General features: G+C 45.4%; 1 protein-coding gene across 1 annotated transcript in view; it reads right to left on the minus strand.

The window, feature by feature from the left end:
* Positions 1 to 2,215: 2,215 nt before the first annotated feature.
* LOC144133966 (uncharacterized) overlaps positions 2,216 to 16,497 on the minus strand; it is a 45,204-nt gene continuing 30,922 nt past the window's right edge. Inside the window, exons 3-5 of the mRNA XM_077667007.1 lie at positions 15,420 to 15,670; positions 5,095 to 5,199; positions 2,216 to 2,314 (exon numbers count right to left, since the gene is read on the minus strand). Coding sequence (XP_077523133.1) covers positions 2,216 to 2,314; positions 5,095 to 5,199; positions 15,420 to 15,662 — 447 coding nt within the window. The 5' untranslated portion in view covers positions 15,663 to 15,670. The remainder of the gene's footprint in view (positions 2,315 to 5,094; positions 5,200 to 15,419; positions 15,671 to 16,497) is intronic.

Below are 16,497 nucleotides of genomic sequence, written 5' to 3' on the forward strand. Positions count from 1 at the left end.
TAATGGCAAGGGGAGGAGATTGCGGCATGTGGAAGCAAGCACGCAAATTAGCATGACCTCAGGCGATGCAGTCGGGGTGCTGTGAATTTCAGTAGGGCTAGGACTCTGACCTCTGAAGTGTGGAGAGAGTACCAGGGTTCTCATTCATAAAGGCCTGCACAGTATTAAACTTATGCACAAAGTATGATTCTCGTTGCTCACGCTCACGGGTATTTTTTAAGCCGCTCTGTAGCAGCGTAACATTTAGTTTGTGAAACTCGTGACCTTCCTGGGAAAGGTGTTTCGACAGGGGGAGGAGAGAAAGAGATCTGGTGTGCGCGCGGTGGTCGTTGAATCTAATTCAGAAGAAATTCTCGGCTTGGCCAATGTATTCCATCCGACAATCGCCACACTCGAGCATGCATACTAAGTTACTACAGTCACAATTCGAGTTTTCACGGATGGAGTGATTGAAGTTAGAGTGTGTGCTTTGAGCTAGTGTTGTCCGCATGTGCTGGCAAACTTGACCGCAATTCTTCCTGCACGGTAGGCAAACCACAGGCTTTCCATTATTGAGAGTAGAGTGAACTACATAATTCTGTGTTTTTTGGCTGTCTGTAGGTAACCCGTGGAACTGTTGGAAAAATTTTTGACAGTCGATCGTTATGTTCGATAATGTTGAACTGTTTCTTCAGAATTTTGTTGACACTAGGAAAATAAATAGAAAAAGGAAAACGCGCGGTCGCACCCTGTCCACCTAGAAGCCGCTGGGAGCGGGCAGAAGAAAAAGAGAATGAAAAAAGAAGGAAAACGAGGAGCGAGAGGGGAGAATTGGCTTGAGGAGAAGAAGAAGAAGAAGAGAATTGGCACCCCTCAAGGCAGAGCGGCGGCGAGTACAGAAACAGACGGTGGCGAATTCGCGGAGATCCGTGTACTCGCGTGCCGCTGGCCAAAACGAGTAAACAAATAAACAGAATAAAGCGCATGCAGGGCAGGAGACTTCCCTGGAGCATCTTCGGCAGGAATAGTCAATGCGGTGCACTGTGCATGCAAACACAAACACACAAAACAAAAATAAAAAAGACGACAAAACATCCCAGTTCGGGAAAGTGTCGCGGGGGGGGGGGGGGGAACGTGAATGGCGGGAGCATTTAGTCAAGGGTTATTCAATTGCACCCCGCTCGCCAAAGTGGTCGAACTAGGTGGGGTGGAGTTAAAGATGTGCTTTTTTTTATCCCGCGCGCGTTGTCAAAAGCGTGAGGAATTCCGAGAAAAATCTAGAGAAAATGAGTCTCTCCCCAACCGGACAAGGCGTCATTAAAAGTCACGTGACTATGACGTTACAGACGTGACGTCACTTTTTTTTCACGAATCAGCGTTTGCAGCCTACTTACCCGCAAACGATTGTGCGCCGCCTCTTTCCTCAAAAACCGGTCGCAAGCGCGCACCGCCAGGGGCCGCTGGAGAGGTCGCTGAATGGCCGAATGTGACAACGGGCAAGTGCGCCGAGATCGGCGGGCACCGGCCATGGCCTGGGAGAGACTTCAGCGTGCCGCGACAGCGAGAGGACGTCAGGTAAATACCTCCCTTCTTCCCTCTTTGTTGTCGCCATCTTGCCCCGTCAGCCGCACGACCAAGCCAGACGGCAAGGGTCGCAGATCAAGATTCAAGCAGCCAGCGACTTGGGAGAACCCAATAACCGTTTGGCCCCGGGCAAAGCGTCCTGTTCCGTGTTGTGTTTATTTCACATTTCCGCTGCGCCGTCTTGAGAACGGCCGCACGTGGTGTGCGATACCGGGAGCTCGGAGTTCAAGGCCTAGACCTCAAAGGAGGCTCGACGGCTTAGTAAGAACCCCCACAGAGTATAGCTTATGAGAGCATCTTAAAAGAAAAAGGCGTTTACTAGGCAGAGATCGGTTTTCGTACTCCATAAATACAGACCATCAAAAGAGTGAAACATCCGCCGGTGCTCTCCAGCAAGCGCAGTTCTAAAACAACATCACGCTTTTGGTTTAGACCATTCTAAATAAAAAAAAACTGCGGCAGCTACTTTTTTTTCAAAATTTTACCTGGAAAAATCCATCGTGGTAGGGGGCTCATTCACCCTACCGACCAGAAGCAGGAAAGGCTGGTTAAACGGCAGAAAACGTCACCGCCACAATTTCTTTCCCTTTAGACAGCGCTTCGACAGCAAAAATTATCTTCCATTTCCACGAAGATTCTTTTATTAGCTTATTTAGTCAATCCACAGAGCGTCGCACTCATACTGCGACACCTCGTGCTGATTCTTTGGCGGTGTTTCCAAAATAGTTGCGCTGCAAATTCTTCTCCTTCTCTGCCAAAAGACAACGGATGAATAAAATTTGTAGGAACTTTTTGTAGTGGAATTATTTTAGTAGTAATAACTTGAGTAGTATAACTTTGTAGTATTATTTTTCTATAATGAGTATTAATGCACAACCATACTCATGTCAATGCAAGGAAATGTACTTCATAGCGCAAACAGTCATAAGACGTTTATGTAAGCAATTCAATTGTCGATAACCAGCCGCTACTGCGGCTCACTGGTTATGATGTTCGGCTGCTGACCCGAAAGAACTTGGTTCGATCACGGCCGTGGCGGTTGAATTTCGATGTAGGCTAAATTCTAGAGGCCCGTGTACTGTGCGATGTCAGTGCACATTAAAGAATCCCGCGTGGTCGAAATTTCCGGAGCCCTTCACTATGACTTCCCTAAAAGCCTAAGTTGTTTTGGGACGTTGCAAAAAATTGTTGATATCCCAGTGAAATTCTTCTCATTTTTCGTTGTCCTGGCTTCTTCATTAGATCTAAGATAATGGTTGCTACAAGGAGGCTAGCAGTATTACGAAAGAAATTTGTTGTCACAGAGACAGACAGGTTATAATGGAACGCGCGAACTAACAGGTGTCGTATCTGATGTCGCCAATGGATGTGGGTGTATTCATTATTTTTGAGTTACATGGGGCTCGACTCGCGGTTGTGATGCCATAAATGAGCGTGCATAGACCCCGTCCCTTTGCTCACCACATCGCCACCCATCAGGACGCTCTTTCTTCTCCTCCTCTCATTCTCCAGTGCAAACTAGCAGGCCAGATGTAAATTTCTCAGGTCGACCTTTTTGCCTTCGTTTCATTAACATGTCCGTCTCCCCGTCCGTCCTTCCATCCGTCCGTCTTCCTGTCTGTCTGTCTGTCTGTCTGTCTGTCTGTCTGTCTGTCTGTCTGTCTGTCTGTCTGTCTGTCTGTCTGTCTGTCTGTCTGTCTGTCTCCGTCCGTCCGTCCGTCCTTACATCCGTCCGTCCGTCTGTCTGTCTGTCTGTCTGTCTGTCTGTCTGTCTGTCTGTCTGTCTGTCTGTCTGTCTGTCTGTCTGTCTGTCTGTCTGTCTGTCTGTCTGTCTGTCTGTCTGTCTGTCTGTCTGTCTGTCTGTCTGTCTGTCTGTTGTAGCCATGCGGGCATAAGGTTATCTTCTATAAGGTTTCCATCCTCTCTCTCAGACTGTCGTGCTCAACATCTGCATTTTCGGGATTATTTTATACACATGCGAGAGGGTAACAAAAACAAAACTTCGTTTTCTTTGAACAGATTTACTCACATTATAAGCACATACCTTCAATCCCCATCGAAGGCGAAATTCTAGAGGCTCGTGTAATGTGCGGTGTCAGTGCACGTTAAGGAACCCCAGTTGGTCGAAGTTTCCGGAGACCTTCACTTCGGGGTCCGTCATAGCCTCAGTCGCTTTTTAACGTGAAACCCCCATAAACCAAACCTTCACTTGCACTAGTACAGTTTAATCTTTCATTCCACTTTCAGAAATACTGGTTGAATTCATCTTTTGGCACCCTTGAAAGCGTCTCCTTCGTTTTTTCTTCACGACATCAACATCACAAAAATGGTTTCCTTTCATGTGTATTTTCATACTAGGAAACAACTAACTATTTGCACGGGGCAAGGCCGCGTGAGTATGGCGCGTGAGGAGCAGCGGTCATACCATGTTGGTTTAAGAACTGTCGTACAGGCAGGGCTCTGTGAGCAGGGGTCGTCCTAATCGAAAATTCAGTAACCCGTCTACCAGATCAGGCAGCTTGCACCGCACACTGTTGCGCAATCTTTTCAAAACTTTAAAGTAGAATGCCTGGTTACCTGTCTGTCCCTGTTTAATGAACTCTGATTGGACGGCTCCCCTCACATATAAAAACAAATCAACTTTGTCTTGAGGTTCGATTTCACCTGACGAGCTCTTGTTGGGCGAGGCAATTTGAAGATTTCCACTTGCTTGCTTGTTGCTTTGATTAAAGATTATATTCAGGAACACTTGAGTTTTCCCTATAGCATCGTCCTTGCACGCCGTTTTTAACATTTCAAGACTTCCTGTTAACTTTTTATCAGCAAAAAGCAGAATTTCACAGCCGCAGGCTGTTCGTGAAATTAGCCACTGCAAAAGCGACTTACACAAAACTGTGTGCACTGTATACACTGCCGAAACTAGTGCCGACATTCTTCAGCGACGCCATTCGGCTTACTGACTCTGGAAGTTTCGTTCTATGAGCTCGTAGCGACGAAACGCGGTACTACAAAAGCTATGCCAACCAAAAAACTAGTACGGTTTCTTTTGGGTACCAACTCGTATCTTTCCGCTAATTTCATTCTATCCAAGATATTGTATCTCTTCAGCATTTCTAAAGGCGTTACTCGATATGCTGCTACTCTATTTCCTCACATATAATGGGCCAGTTCTTGAGGAGGAGGAAGAGAAAGAGGAGGAGGAGGAAAGTCAGGGAGTTAGGCCAGAAGAATAATCGGTTTGCTACCCTACATGCGGGGGAGGGGTGAGGGGATAAATAAATGAAAGACAAAGGATAGTAGCATAAAACTAAAGTAAGTTTGAAAGGTCACCTTTCTTTACAGTTTTTGAAAGGTTACAGATCACTAGGACCTAACTGGTTCAGAGCTTGAGGTGAATAATATCTTTATTAGGCGTGCGTCGTATTTTATTTCGACGTGATACGCTCGCATGTGCTGATCAAAGAATAGATAACTCGCTAACAAAAGCTTTTAGCTCATTAAGTTCACGCAGTTGGGAACCAGAAGCCTTACGTATCGGAGGTTCGGCCGGCACACTTTATCGTTGTAAGGTTTCTCCATTGGGCAGTTTGACTCCATAACCACGTAGATGAGATGGTACTTGGTCTGATTTCCAGTCTAGGAGTAAAACATAGAGGAGGAATGTGCTTCGACGCTCAAAGTCGAGTTCAAAAAAATACACTAGTATTGCGAATTTAACCTAGGCTATTGTTTCGGGAAAGATTATGAGCTTTATATAAAAAATGACGCCTGGGATTACCAAAAAAAGCGGAACAAAGTGTTAAAATTATTGCAGGATCTCGGTGTTCAAAATTTGTTGCACCAGAAAAGGGACTTGCTTTTGCGTTCACCTTCAAAAATTGTACCTTACTTCAATACATAGTTAGTGCAACGTTTACTATAGCAATGTGATGTTAGAAAAATTAGCTCACAGATTGTACATCAAGCTGGAATTAGAAACACTGTACTTTCGTTTCCCTTTTGCTGTCAAGCGCCCAGACATAGATGAAAGGTGAACTTTTTCCTTCTGTGCGATATGGACTGTACGGTATGCTTATTTTTTCCCAGTGAACATTGCATTGCATTCCCAATTCTTATTCTATGTTATAGAAAACCAGCGCGAAAGGAGAAGAATAACAAACTGGACGAAAGCGAGGGAATACGAACAAGCGCTCGCGTTCCTCGCTTCCGTCCAGTTCTTCTTTCGCGCTGGTTTCTTCCAAACATGCATATTCTCCAACTTTTACAGTACAGCCACCTTGTTATGTGATACTTCCACTGAAAGCGCAAATCCCTATATTGAACAAGAATGCAATTAACGACAGGAAAATACACATTCCACATTACATTGCACACATGACCTTAGAATATATAGCTTATGTTTAACTGTGTTCAAATTGTAGCGTACTAATATATATATATATATATATGAAGGGAGCCAACAGTCACCGAAACCAAGGTGCATAGGGGAACGTTAATTTTTTTTTTAATGTGTTATGCTTATCAGTGGGATATTATAGTACTTAGATTAATAAAACGCTTAAAGAAAATTACTTATAAAGCAGGAGAAAAAACAACCATGCCGCCGGTGGGATCCGAACCCACGACCTCCGAATATCGCGTCCGGTGCTCTTACCAACTGAGCTACGGCGACGGCTGTCCAATCTGCTGCTTTCGTTGGTATTTATGTTTACTGGGTGTAAGCGAGCCTTGAGAGTGTTCACCAGCGCCACCTTCGACCATAGCGGCGGACGTAGCACGTCCTGTAATACCGCGAGCGTGACGTAGAACGTCATCTAACGGCGAGGGCGGAAACTGTGCGAGAGCCCTCTTATGCTACCTTTGGCATTAAGACTGCCAGAACCGAGACCCTCGTTAAGCTATCAGCAGACAAGTTAAAGGAAATGAAAGGCCCGTTTGACAAATTTATGAAGGGAGCCAACAGTCACCGAAACCAAGGTGCATATTGGAACGTAATTTTTTTTTAATGTGTTAATGTGTTAATGTTTTTAATGTTAAACATAAATACCCACGAGAGCAGCAGATTGGACAGCCGTCGCCGTAGCTCAGTTGGTAAGAGCACCGGACGCGATATTCGGAGGTCGTGGGTTCGGATCCCACCGGCGGCATGGTTGTTTTTTCTGCTGCTTTATAAGTAATTTTCTTTAAGCGTTTTATTAATCTAAGTACTATAATATCCCACTGATAAGCATAACACATTAAAAAAAAATTAACGTTCCCCTATGCACCTTGGTTTCGGTGACTGTTGGCTCCCTTCATAAATTTGTCAAACGGGCCCCTCATTTCCTTTAACTTGTCTGCTGATATATATATATATATATATATATATATATATATATATATATATATATATATATATATATATATATATATATATATATATATATATATATATAGTAAAAAGGTCCCAACTGGTTCGATTATCTGGGTTTATTCACCAACGGTTTCAGACGGTGGACCGTCCTTCATTAGGGTTAAGTCGACGGAATACACAGATGTGCGCATTTACGGTCCTAAATGCAGAGGGAGAGGAGGCACTTTCTCTCTCTCTCTCTGTGTCGGCGTCCACTAAGGGGAAAGGAGAATGGATGTGAAACAAGTTAAAAAAAGCTAGTTAAGATATAGAGGTGACAGACATGCAGCAGAGCTGAGAGGGTTGGATTTTCGCCGAGAAGACTTAAGCAAGAAAGGTTTCCCTCTGCGGAAGCGAGAAGTTCGAGCACAAGGGGAAAATAACGAGAACACGGAAAAAAAAGAAAATAACAAAAAGGAAAACACCAGAATACACTGAAACAAAGCACAAAGGCGCACATAGCATGACCCGCTCCCCAGCGGTGCAGGTGTTAAGAACTCTTGTAATGTAATTTACTGTCAGCTGTCAAGACCGCATCATTTCGCCTTGTTCAAGAGGCACCAGTGGCCATTACGAGGGCAGCGTGTCGCCTCAGCGGCGGAAAAGCGGTCGTCCAGACGCCGTGTGAAAACCCGATCCCGCAACTAGCCGCCGCAGACAGCAACCACCGGCCTTTCGTCAGAGGGCGCCTGCGCCGCGCGTCCCACCGCTGACAATCCGCCTTTTTCATGTTCCTGTGCTGCCACCTCGCGTACAGCGCTGGAAGCTCATTGGAAGGGTACTGTGCGCCCAACCCGGCCGGAGTGAGTGCCGCTGCTAGCACGTTTTGTAGGAATCTGTCAACGATGGCGTGTCCTGGGCAGCACCTGATGTCTGGAGGATTTCTAGGATTGACTGGTGGCTGTGTGCGAAGTCCGAGGCAGGCTGCTGAGCCCACCGAAGAGCAAATTCTTCAGTATCTCCGATCATGCGGCATGCGATGCGATCGCCAGCCAAGCAAGGGCCGCCGCTTCAAAGATGAAGGCTACATTCGGAACATAATGTTCAACGAGATATCCCCGATCAGTGAGAATGGCATTTTCCGCTGTATATGCCTGCCATCCACGAAAGGTGGATACTACATCGTGCACGCCGTAGCACAGAAAACGACTGGGGACAACAGTTTTCACAATCCCGCCGCGGTGGCTGAGTGGTTATGGCGCTCGGCTGCTGGCCCGAAAGACGCGGGTTCGATCCCGGCCGCGGCGGCAGAATTTCGATGGGGGCAAAATTCTAGAGGCCCGTGTACTGTGCGATGTGAGTGCACGTTAAAGAACCCCAGGTGGTCGAAATTTCCGGAGCCCTTCACCACGGCGTCCCTCATAGCCTGAGTCGCTTTGGGACGTTAAACCCCACTAAACCAAACCAAACCAAGTTTTCACAAGAAATCGTTGTGGTCAAGCGCTTCCGAATAGCTACACGAGCGATAAAAGCACAAGCGTACTCGCAACATGGCAGCTCTGCTAGCATTTTACTTTATTTTCCCGCAGCACACCGCTGCATAGGTTAAACCAAGCATGCGCGTCCATAAAGACGTGCGCGAGAAGCGCACATTGAGCCATTCCGACGAAACCACGCAGAACTTTTCATCATGGATATGATGCGAACACACGCATAACGCACCTTCTGCTTCTTCTGCCTCTTAATACATGGCACATACCCACATGGGGGTATTGGCGAAGATGTAGTGGCATAAACAAGGAAATTTCCTTAGGAGATTACGAGAAAATTGTAGCACCATGCGTGAATGCTCTCGTAGCTTCTTTTTCGTTGTCCGCTCCAGCGCGCGTTGAAAGCGACTCACAGCACTTGCCCATTTGGCCTTCTTGCTTGAGAAAGCAAAAAGCATCGGAATGAAGTCTGGGTGCCGCGGTGACATTCGAGGCCTTCCTGCCCATGAAAAAAACATTTCATGATAGACTGCACACGCATTTAACCACAGTACCTCGTCCGCACCTGTCACAAAGTGATTCCCGCACAGTCTTGACGGTGCCCAATGGCGGCCACGATCGTCGAGCCGGCGAACGGCCTTTATCCACGCTTCGCGTTGAAGGTGGTCCCGGGAAGCGTTCGGAAAGCGAAAAAATCCGAGTTTGCTTCCCTTTACATATTGGACAATGCAGCCGTATGCAACACATGTCGTAGGCATTGCCAAATGCGTCGCACTGAACGCCCGACGGCTGCAGCAACGCACCCCGCGTCGGAAGCCGGTTTGTTTACACTTCCACGGCCGGTCTCGTGTGGCGCGCGACCCTTCCAATATGTTTCGCGACACCGCCGCCAGGGGATGGGCGCATGCGCAGTCGCGTCGTGAAAAAGGCGGATTCCGAGAAGGGGGCTAGGAGGACAAGGAGGAAAAGGGGAAACGGCATGGAGGGGGGGGGGGGGGAGGGGGGGGGGCGCATGGTGTGCAGGATAAAAGGAAAACAAATGGAAAATAACATACGGGAGCTTCTTTCTCAACTGGAATGGTTTTTGAGGAAGGCAAAATTGCCCAAGTTCTCATTTATGCGTTGGGTTAATGTCCGAAATGTTTACTTTCACAATCAAAGAATTTCTAAATTGCAACAGTGCAAATGTGGTCTACGCGCTTCACTGCAGCGTGTGCGGCATGCAGCACATCGGCCAGACAGAAACTCCGTTCAGGTTGCGATTCAACAACCACAAGGCCCACGTTCGCACACTGCCAAACCTACCATTTTCTAAGCACCTATGTCTGCCGCAGCACTCATATCTGAAAGCATCCGGGTCATCCTCCTACAGTCGGGTTTTCAAACCGGCCGCCAAAGAGAACAAAGGGAATCGTATTTCATACTTAAATGCCGGACATTAACCCAACGCATTAATGAGAACTTGGGCAATTTTGCCTTTCTCAAAAACCTTTCCAATTGCGAAAGAAGCTCCCGTCTGTTATTTTCCATTTGTTTTCCTTTTATCCTGCTCACCATGCGCCCCCCCCCCCCCCCCTCCTCTTCTTTACTCCATGCCGGTTTCCCTTTTTCCTCCTTGTCCTCCTAGCTCCCTTCTCGGAATTGTCAGCGGTGGGACGCGCGGCGCAGGCGCCCTCTGACGAACGGCCGGTGGTTGCTGTCTGCAGCGGCTAGTTGCGGGATCGGGTTTCCACACGGCGTCTGGACGACCGCTTTTCCGCCGCTGAGGCGACACGCTGCCCTCGTAACGGCCACTGGTGCCTCTTGAACAAGGCGAAATGATGCGGCCTTTGTGCTTTGTTTCAGTGTATTCTGGTGTTTTCCTTTTTGTTCTTTTCTTGTTTTCCGTGTTTTCGTTAGTTTCCCCTTGTGCTCGAACTTCTCGCTTCCGCAGAAGGAAACCTTTCTTGCTTAAGTCTTCTCGGCGAAAATCCAACCCTCTCAGCTCTGCTGCATGTCTGTCACCTCTATCTTAACTAGCTTTTTTTAACTTGTTTCACATCCATTCTCCTTTCCCCTTAGTGGACGCCGACACAGAGAGAGAGAGAGAAAGTGCCTCCTCTCCCTCTGCATTTAGGACCGTAAATGCGCACATCTGTGTATTCCGTCGACTTAACCCTGATGAAGGACGGTCCACCGTCTGAAACCGTTGGTGAATAAACCCAGATAATCGAACCAGTTGGGACCTTTTCACTATATATATATATATATATATATATATATATATATATATATATATATATATATATATATATATATATATATATATATATATATATATATATATATATATATATATATATAGTTAAGGAAATCAGGGGCTCATTTGATAAACTTGTGAAGGGAGCCAACAGTCACCGAATCCAAGGTGCATAGGAGAATGTAATTTTTTTTAATGTGTAGTGCTGATCAATGGAATAATAATACTTCAATTCATCTATCGCTTAAAGAAAGTTACTTATAGAGCTGCAGAAAAAACAACCATGACGCCGGTGGGATCTGAACCCACTTCCTCCTAATATCGCGTCCTCTGCTCTACCAACTGAGCTACGGCGACGGCTGTCCAATCTGCTGCTCTTGTGGGTATTCATGTTTATTGGGTGTAAGCGAACCTTGAGAGTGTTTACCAGCGCCACCCTCGTCCATAGCGGCTTACGTAGAACGTCCTGTATTACCGCGAGTGTGACGTGGAACGTCTTCTAACGGCGAGGGCAGAAATGCGCACCACCCCTGTCTTGTTATCCTAGTTGTTAAACACTCGAGGTAATTAACTCGATTACTACAGCCGTAACTAGATATGCTTTCGTAGCGCTTCCAATCCCTCGGTGCTCAAGTAATATGTTTTCCTTTCAGAGACTTTTGAGTTTTACTCTAGGTTTGATCATATCTATATTTACGCGCATCGATCTGCTTTACCTGTTAAAGCCCTCGATCATGGTTTGCCAATCAGTCCTTGATTTACATTGTAAGGCAAAAGTTGTTAGAAAATCGAAGATTGCTAAGGAATTCTGTCATTACCCTTGATCATACTTTGCAATTCAGCTTCACATCTGCTGAGTGATGCAAAATCATTGAAAGATCAGAAACTGCTAAGAAATTCCTCATGCACTGTCTATATAGACGTCATTTTTTTATTATTCTGACATCTAAACAATGCGATTGATGATTTATATATAGTCTACTGTCACGTAGGCTTTCTGAATACTAGCCTGGCCCTTCTGTTGACGTTTAGCGATTAGTTAAGTAAATACCAGTTAAATATCGGGCCAAAAGCTTTTGTTACCGTAACTTTTCATGCCTGACGTTCAGTTTTTAGAAATTAAAAGAAATGTCATTGTTCTTTTATTATTCTGGTTAACTCGAGGTCCTGAAAAATGCATATAAATGCTACTCCACGACATCATCATCCTCTTTCGGGACCACTGTTGTCACGTGATCCTAATTAGTCAACTTGTCCCTCTCTGCATTGCAGTTATGCCTTGTTTTATATCTAGCCTTTTATCTAATCGGTGTCCAATTTTTCCCGGCAACTGGCCCTGCCATTAGCACGGCCATTATTTCAGCTACGGTTGAGATCTCTATAGAATATTTCTGTGACTAAAACTATTCTCTGTTAGCAATGGCATCGCACTCGTTGTGATTTAAAGTAGGCATCAGTGTTTTAAAAATGTGAACTACATTTTGGAATCTTTTAGGCTACCTTCCTTCTGTAGAGTCTGCTCAATCTTTTCCACAATATTACTCGCAATGTTAGCTACCTTGCGCTTACTGATAACCTCCGAGAGTTCTCCCAGCTTTGTTTTCCTGTTGTTCGACAGCTTAACGCTTTGTCGTTTCCTAATTTGATCTCTCATTTCTAGAGAGAGCTTGCCAGTAGCATGTCTACCTGCACTACCGCCAACCATTATTGCGAATCACTGATAACACTTTTTGTGGTTAGCATTTTATTCCCCAAACACTAAGGTCAACTAGCCCCGTTCAAGCAGAATTCCTCTTGTTCAGGAAAATTCCGAATTCATCTGATTTTTCTCTTACTGCGAGCTCATTTATGTGCATCTTCCTTCTAAGTTTCCCTCAGTTTGGTTTTCAAATATAAGCTAAATATTGACCTGACCATGCTATTTCAATACAACTTACTTCTTCCGAACACTTCCACATTCAGAGTAATGCAGGCATGTGCGCAGAGTGTACAGTCTAGTCCATTTAAATCTCGCCGTTAGGGCTATTGCGAGTAACCTACCAGTTCATCTTCTGTAAAATATCGGCGAACTGTAATCCTACCCCCCTTGCTAAAGCTAGAACTCATGCCGTAGTCCTCCACTGCCTGCTAGTATACTTGGTTCTTGCATACATTAGCACTGAAGTCACTAACTGGTTGAGTGTATTGCGTTTCTTTTCTACCTATCTGTGCATTTACGTCATCATTTAACCTTTCGACTGTCTTCTCGAAGCCTAGCCCTACCGAGCACAGCATTGCTGCTACAAAAGAATCTATAAAGCTTTCAGCGATACTTCGCAGTTGACGAAAATTTTCCCTTATCAGCGGTTCAGACTAGTGACCACCACCTGTCGAGGTGGTGGTCGCTACAAACTCGTAGCGCCGCTTTACGAACTCGTCTAACCGGGACGGTTGTCAGACGGATGAGCAAGAGAACTAATCAATTCCAAATAGAAGCGGTGTTGGTACAATATAAACGGGAATTACGCAAAGTGCAGTGCGTTTGTTATAAGGGGCTATTTAGCGATTACCATCCATTTCACCGCTGCCTCGGGGCAACTATGAAAAGCTATGCAGGCTTCACTGAAACTTCATAATTTAAGTAACATTCGTCTAGTTGCTGGTTTCGAGCCCGAGACGACCGCCTGTGCGGCGAAGTCACTCCACCGACTCTACCAGTTGACCTATCCGGGACGGCTACCCGGTGGTAAGGCGAGAGCCGACTCATCAGCGATGGAAGCCTACAAGTTGGATGCAACCTAGTACACCGCTTCGATCTGACCAGCTGCCTGTAACATATGTATGACGTTCACACAGTGTGCTGTCTGTTCATGGTACATCTTGTGTGTCCGTTTCAAAGGGCCACGGTCATCACCTCCCCTTCAAATCCCCAGCGCGCATACCTATATTTCATACTAGTAGCTCCTTGCATTGAGTGGACAATGAGTGCAAGTTTCGAATAGTGCACAGGCATGTTAGGACGCAGCGGAATGTAGTGCTTATGTAGTGCATACGGGCATATGAGATGGCGTGGTTTAAAGTGCGCATGCGCTAGCCTCTGTGTCATATCGTGTCCTAAACTACGCTACCGTTACTTACGCTGCATCCCGAGTTTAGCATGCGCAACTCTTGATAACTCCAAAACATCGTTTCTATAATGGCGGTGACCATCGACGCAAGACCCCTCACCTCAGACTGAGATCGTCGCTGTTACTGCCGTTTTCAGAACGTTGACTGGCTACAAATGCGGAGCCTGGCTTTCTCTTCATCTCATGTATCAGCATTTAGCTCACTTTTTTAATTAGAGTGATGACTCGACGGCTTCAAAACGCTTCCCGTTCCAACAACCAGGTGGCGCCAATAGGCTGAGCTTATCGTTGCATCTCCATTTGGATGCACTAAACTATAGGAGGGAAAATTACATACGGTGTAACGTCCCGGAAATTGAATTCGTTTAGCGTACATAAGCGTGAATACAGTTATGGCACGTAGGCAGCGTTCATTTATAATAATTATTAGCCATATATGTATACGCCGTGAGCAGATGACACGAAGACGACTTACTAGGCGCGGAGGAACACGTTTAACGCGCTCTCCTGATTCAGTAAGGAGGTGTCTGCCTTTGGTAGGGCGGCAAGTTAGTTATGAAGCGGCGTATAGCAAGGCGTGCCAAGGATAAATATACTCCCAGTTTCGGCGGTCACCTTTCGATGCAGACCAAAGAGAACCACACCTGAAGATTGCTCTATAACACAGCCCGCAAGAGAACCAAGTCTTAGTTGTAATCCGTCAAGAGCCGTCCACTACGACGCCGTGTTTATCTCTTATTTAAAGCTCTCTTCTCTGTACCGTAGAGGCTTTTGTTGAGAGTGAGCCAGTTATTGCTCCTTGAGTTTCCTAAAATAAATGCTTTTTTCACAACCCTGGCGCGCTCGCTCTCCTTGAAAATATCATGCAAAGAATCAAAAACTTACAAAGAGTGGACACCCAGCATAACTACCACTGAATGTATCCCATAACGAGCAATCGCGCAAACGTTGGCGATTAATTCACTGTCTTTGAACACGTTTTACTTGAATTCTTCGGCATTATTCTTCCAACAGCCCTAAATTGTTTGCGAGTAACCAACATGTACCACTTCACGACACTCATTATGTTATCTCGCTGAAAGAAGTTCCCAGAGAAAACCAAAAATGTGGACTAGAAAAATTTTATTGCTCGTTTTATGCAGTTTTCTGAGTCGCCAATGGAGCCCAACCTGTTTCCTCTAATATAAAATTGATGTCTTCTAATAAATTTGCATGCTTTAGATATTCCCATGTTGAACAATCTTTCAGCAAAGTTGTTGTCGGCCTAGTTGGCTTGATACTTAAAAGAGAGATGTCAGCTTCTGAATAAACTAGATGTTAGCTTGCGCTCGTCCTGTCATGTCTTCTCTCTTCGTACCGTATTTTATGCGCATAACCTTTGATGGCATTTCAAAACACTGAATAATCCTGCCTTCGCTTTCAGTCCTTTGTAAACCAGCCGTGAAGCAGATTTTTTTTCTAGGCTTAGGTTGATTTACCTGAGCATAGTTCTTTAGGGCATGTAACGAATAAAGAGAACTTAGAGGCGCCCGCTTCATGCCGCCTGTTTTACAGGTGTGGGTCAGGGCAACATGATGTTCATGAAATTAGTCTTACAAAACAGAAATAATACTGTAGCTTCTTCTTTATGGTTGTCACAGAGGGATAACCTTCCACAGAAAACATGGTGACGGTTTTTAGCAGCGTACCTGCTTGTACGCTTCTGTCACTCTTGTGGGGATTTCGTAGAACTTCCTGCCTGCTGTTATGTTCGTTTCTATTTCCGTAGCCAACATCAACAATACTTGGTCGCGTCTGTCGAGCAGCTCCCAGCCACCAGACTTGGCGTCATCGCCTTCAAGATCAGGAGGCACCACGCTCTGAAGCGCTGAAGAGCAAATAACCATGAATGGCATCAGGGTAACGACCTTCGTTATCTTGCACTGATACATGGTCTTATCTGCAATGACAAAATACAAATGTTAGATAAAATTAGGCCAATTCCAGTGAAGGTGCGTATATATAATGAGAAAAAGTACGAGAATATCCGGTATATACACAGCGGACTAAATACGTCGATATCAAAACAGCCCATGCCATGGACTATCACACACACTTTATTTAACCCAATTTTCCCTCTAACGAGCTTTTTGGGTGCATAGTTTTATTAAATTTTCATTTCTTGCGATCATACAGTTTCCTACTTTGATTATAGTAGCAAATGCTGTCTCCATCCGCAGCACACCCTGGTTATTCTCCATATATGCGACACCACAAATAAAGCATCTAGCTTGTATTCGGGCGCACATCTTCTTTAGTATCGCATGCTGCCAAGCCAGTGTACTCCTGTCTTTGACCACCCAGGAATGAACTTTTCGAAAGTAGTTCTACAAATATCTGGTAGAAACAAACTAAGCGAATACACTCAGCACGAGCCTTTTAGGCGATAATTATAGGCTACGCTTCCTCTAAAAAGCCAGTGAAATCGTAGCATGACGGATAATAGACCTGCATAATTTCTGCACGACGGACATGAAAAACGCACCTTAGTGCCAGGAAACACATAGAAAAACATTCACGAATTCGTTTCGTCACGTGCTCAGGCACTTTAATTCCGACTTCCCTGTAGTAGTAGTACAGGTTGTCGGGAATGTTGTTAAATAAGTTGTGATGTAATGAGTATTAAGCTCTGCGGAATAGAAATTATGTGCTGAATACTGTACGGAAATTAGTCGACGTTCCCCTTTCCCAGCATGCGTCTTCAGAGCCAAGGTTATCTGCGAACAC

This window comes from Amblyomma americanum, chromosome 5 (assembly GCF_052857255.1).
Source record: "Amblyomma americanum isolate KBUSLIRL-KWMA chromosome 5, ASM5285725v1, whole genome shotgun sequence".
NCBI lineage: Eukaryota > Metazoa > Arthropoda > Arachnida > Ixodida > Ixodidae > Amblyomma > Amblyomma americanum.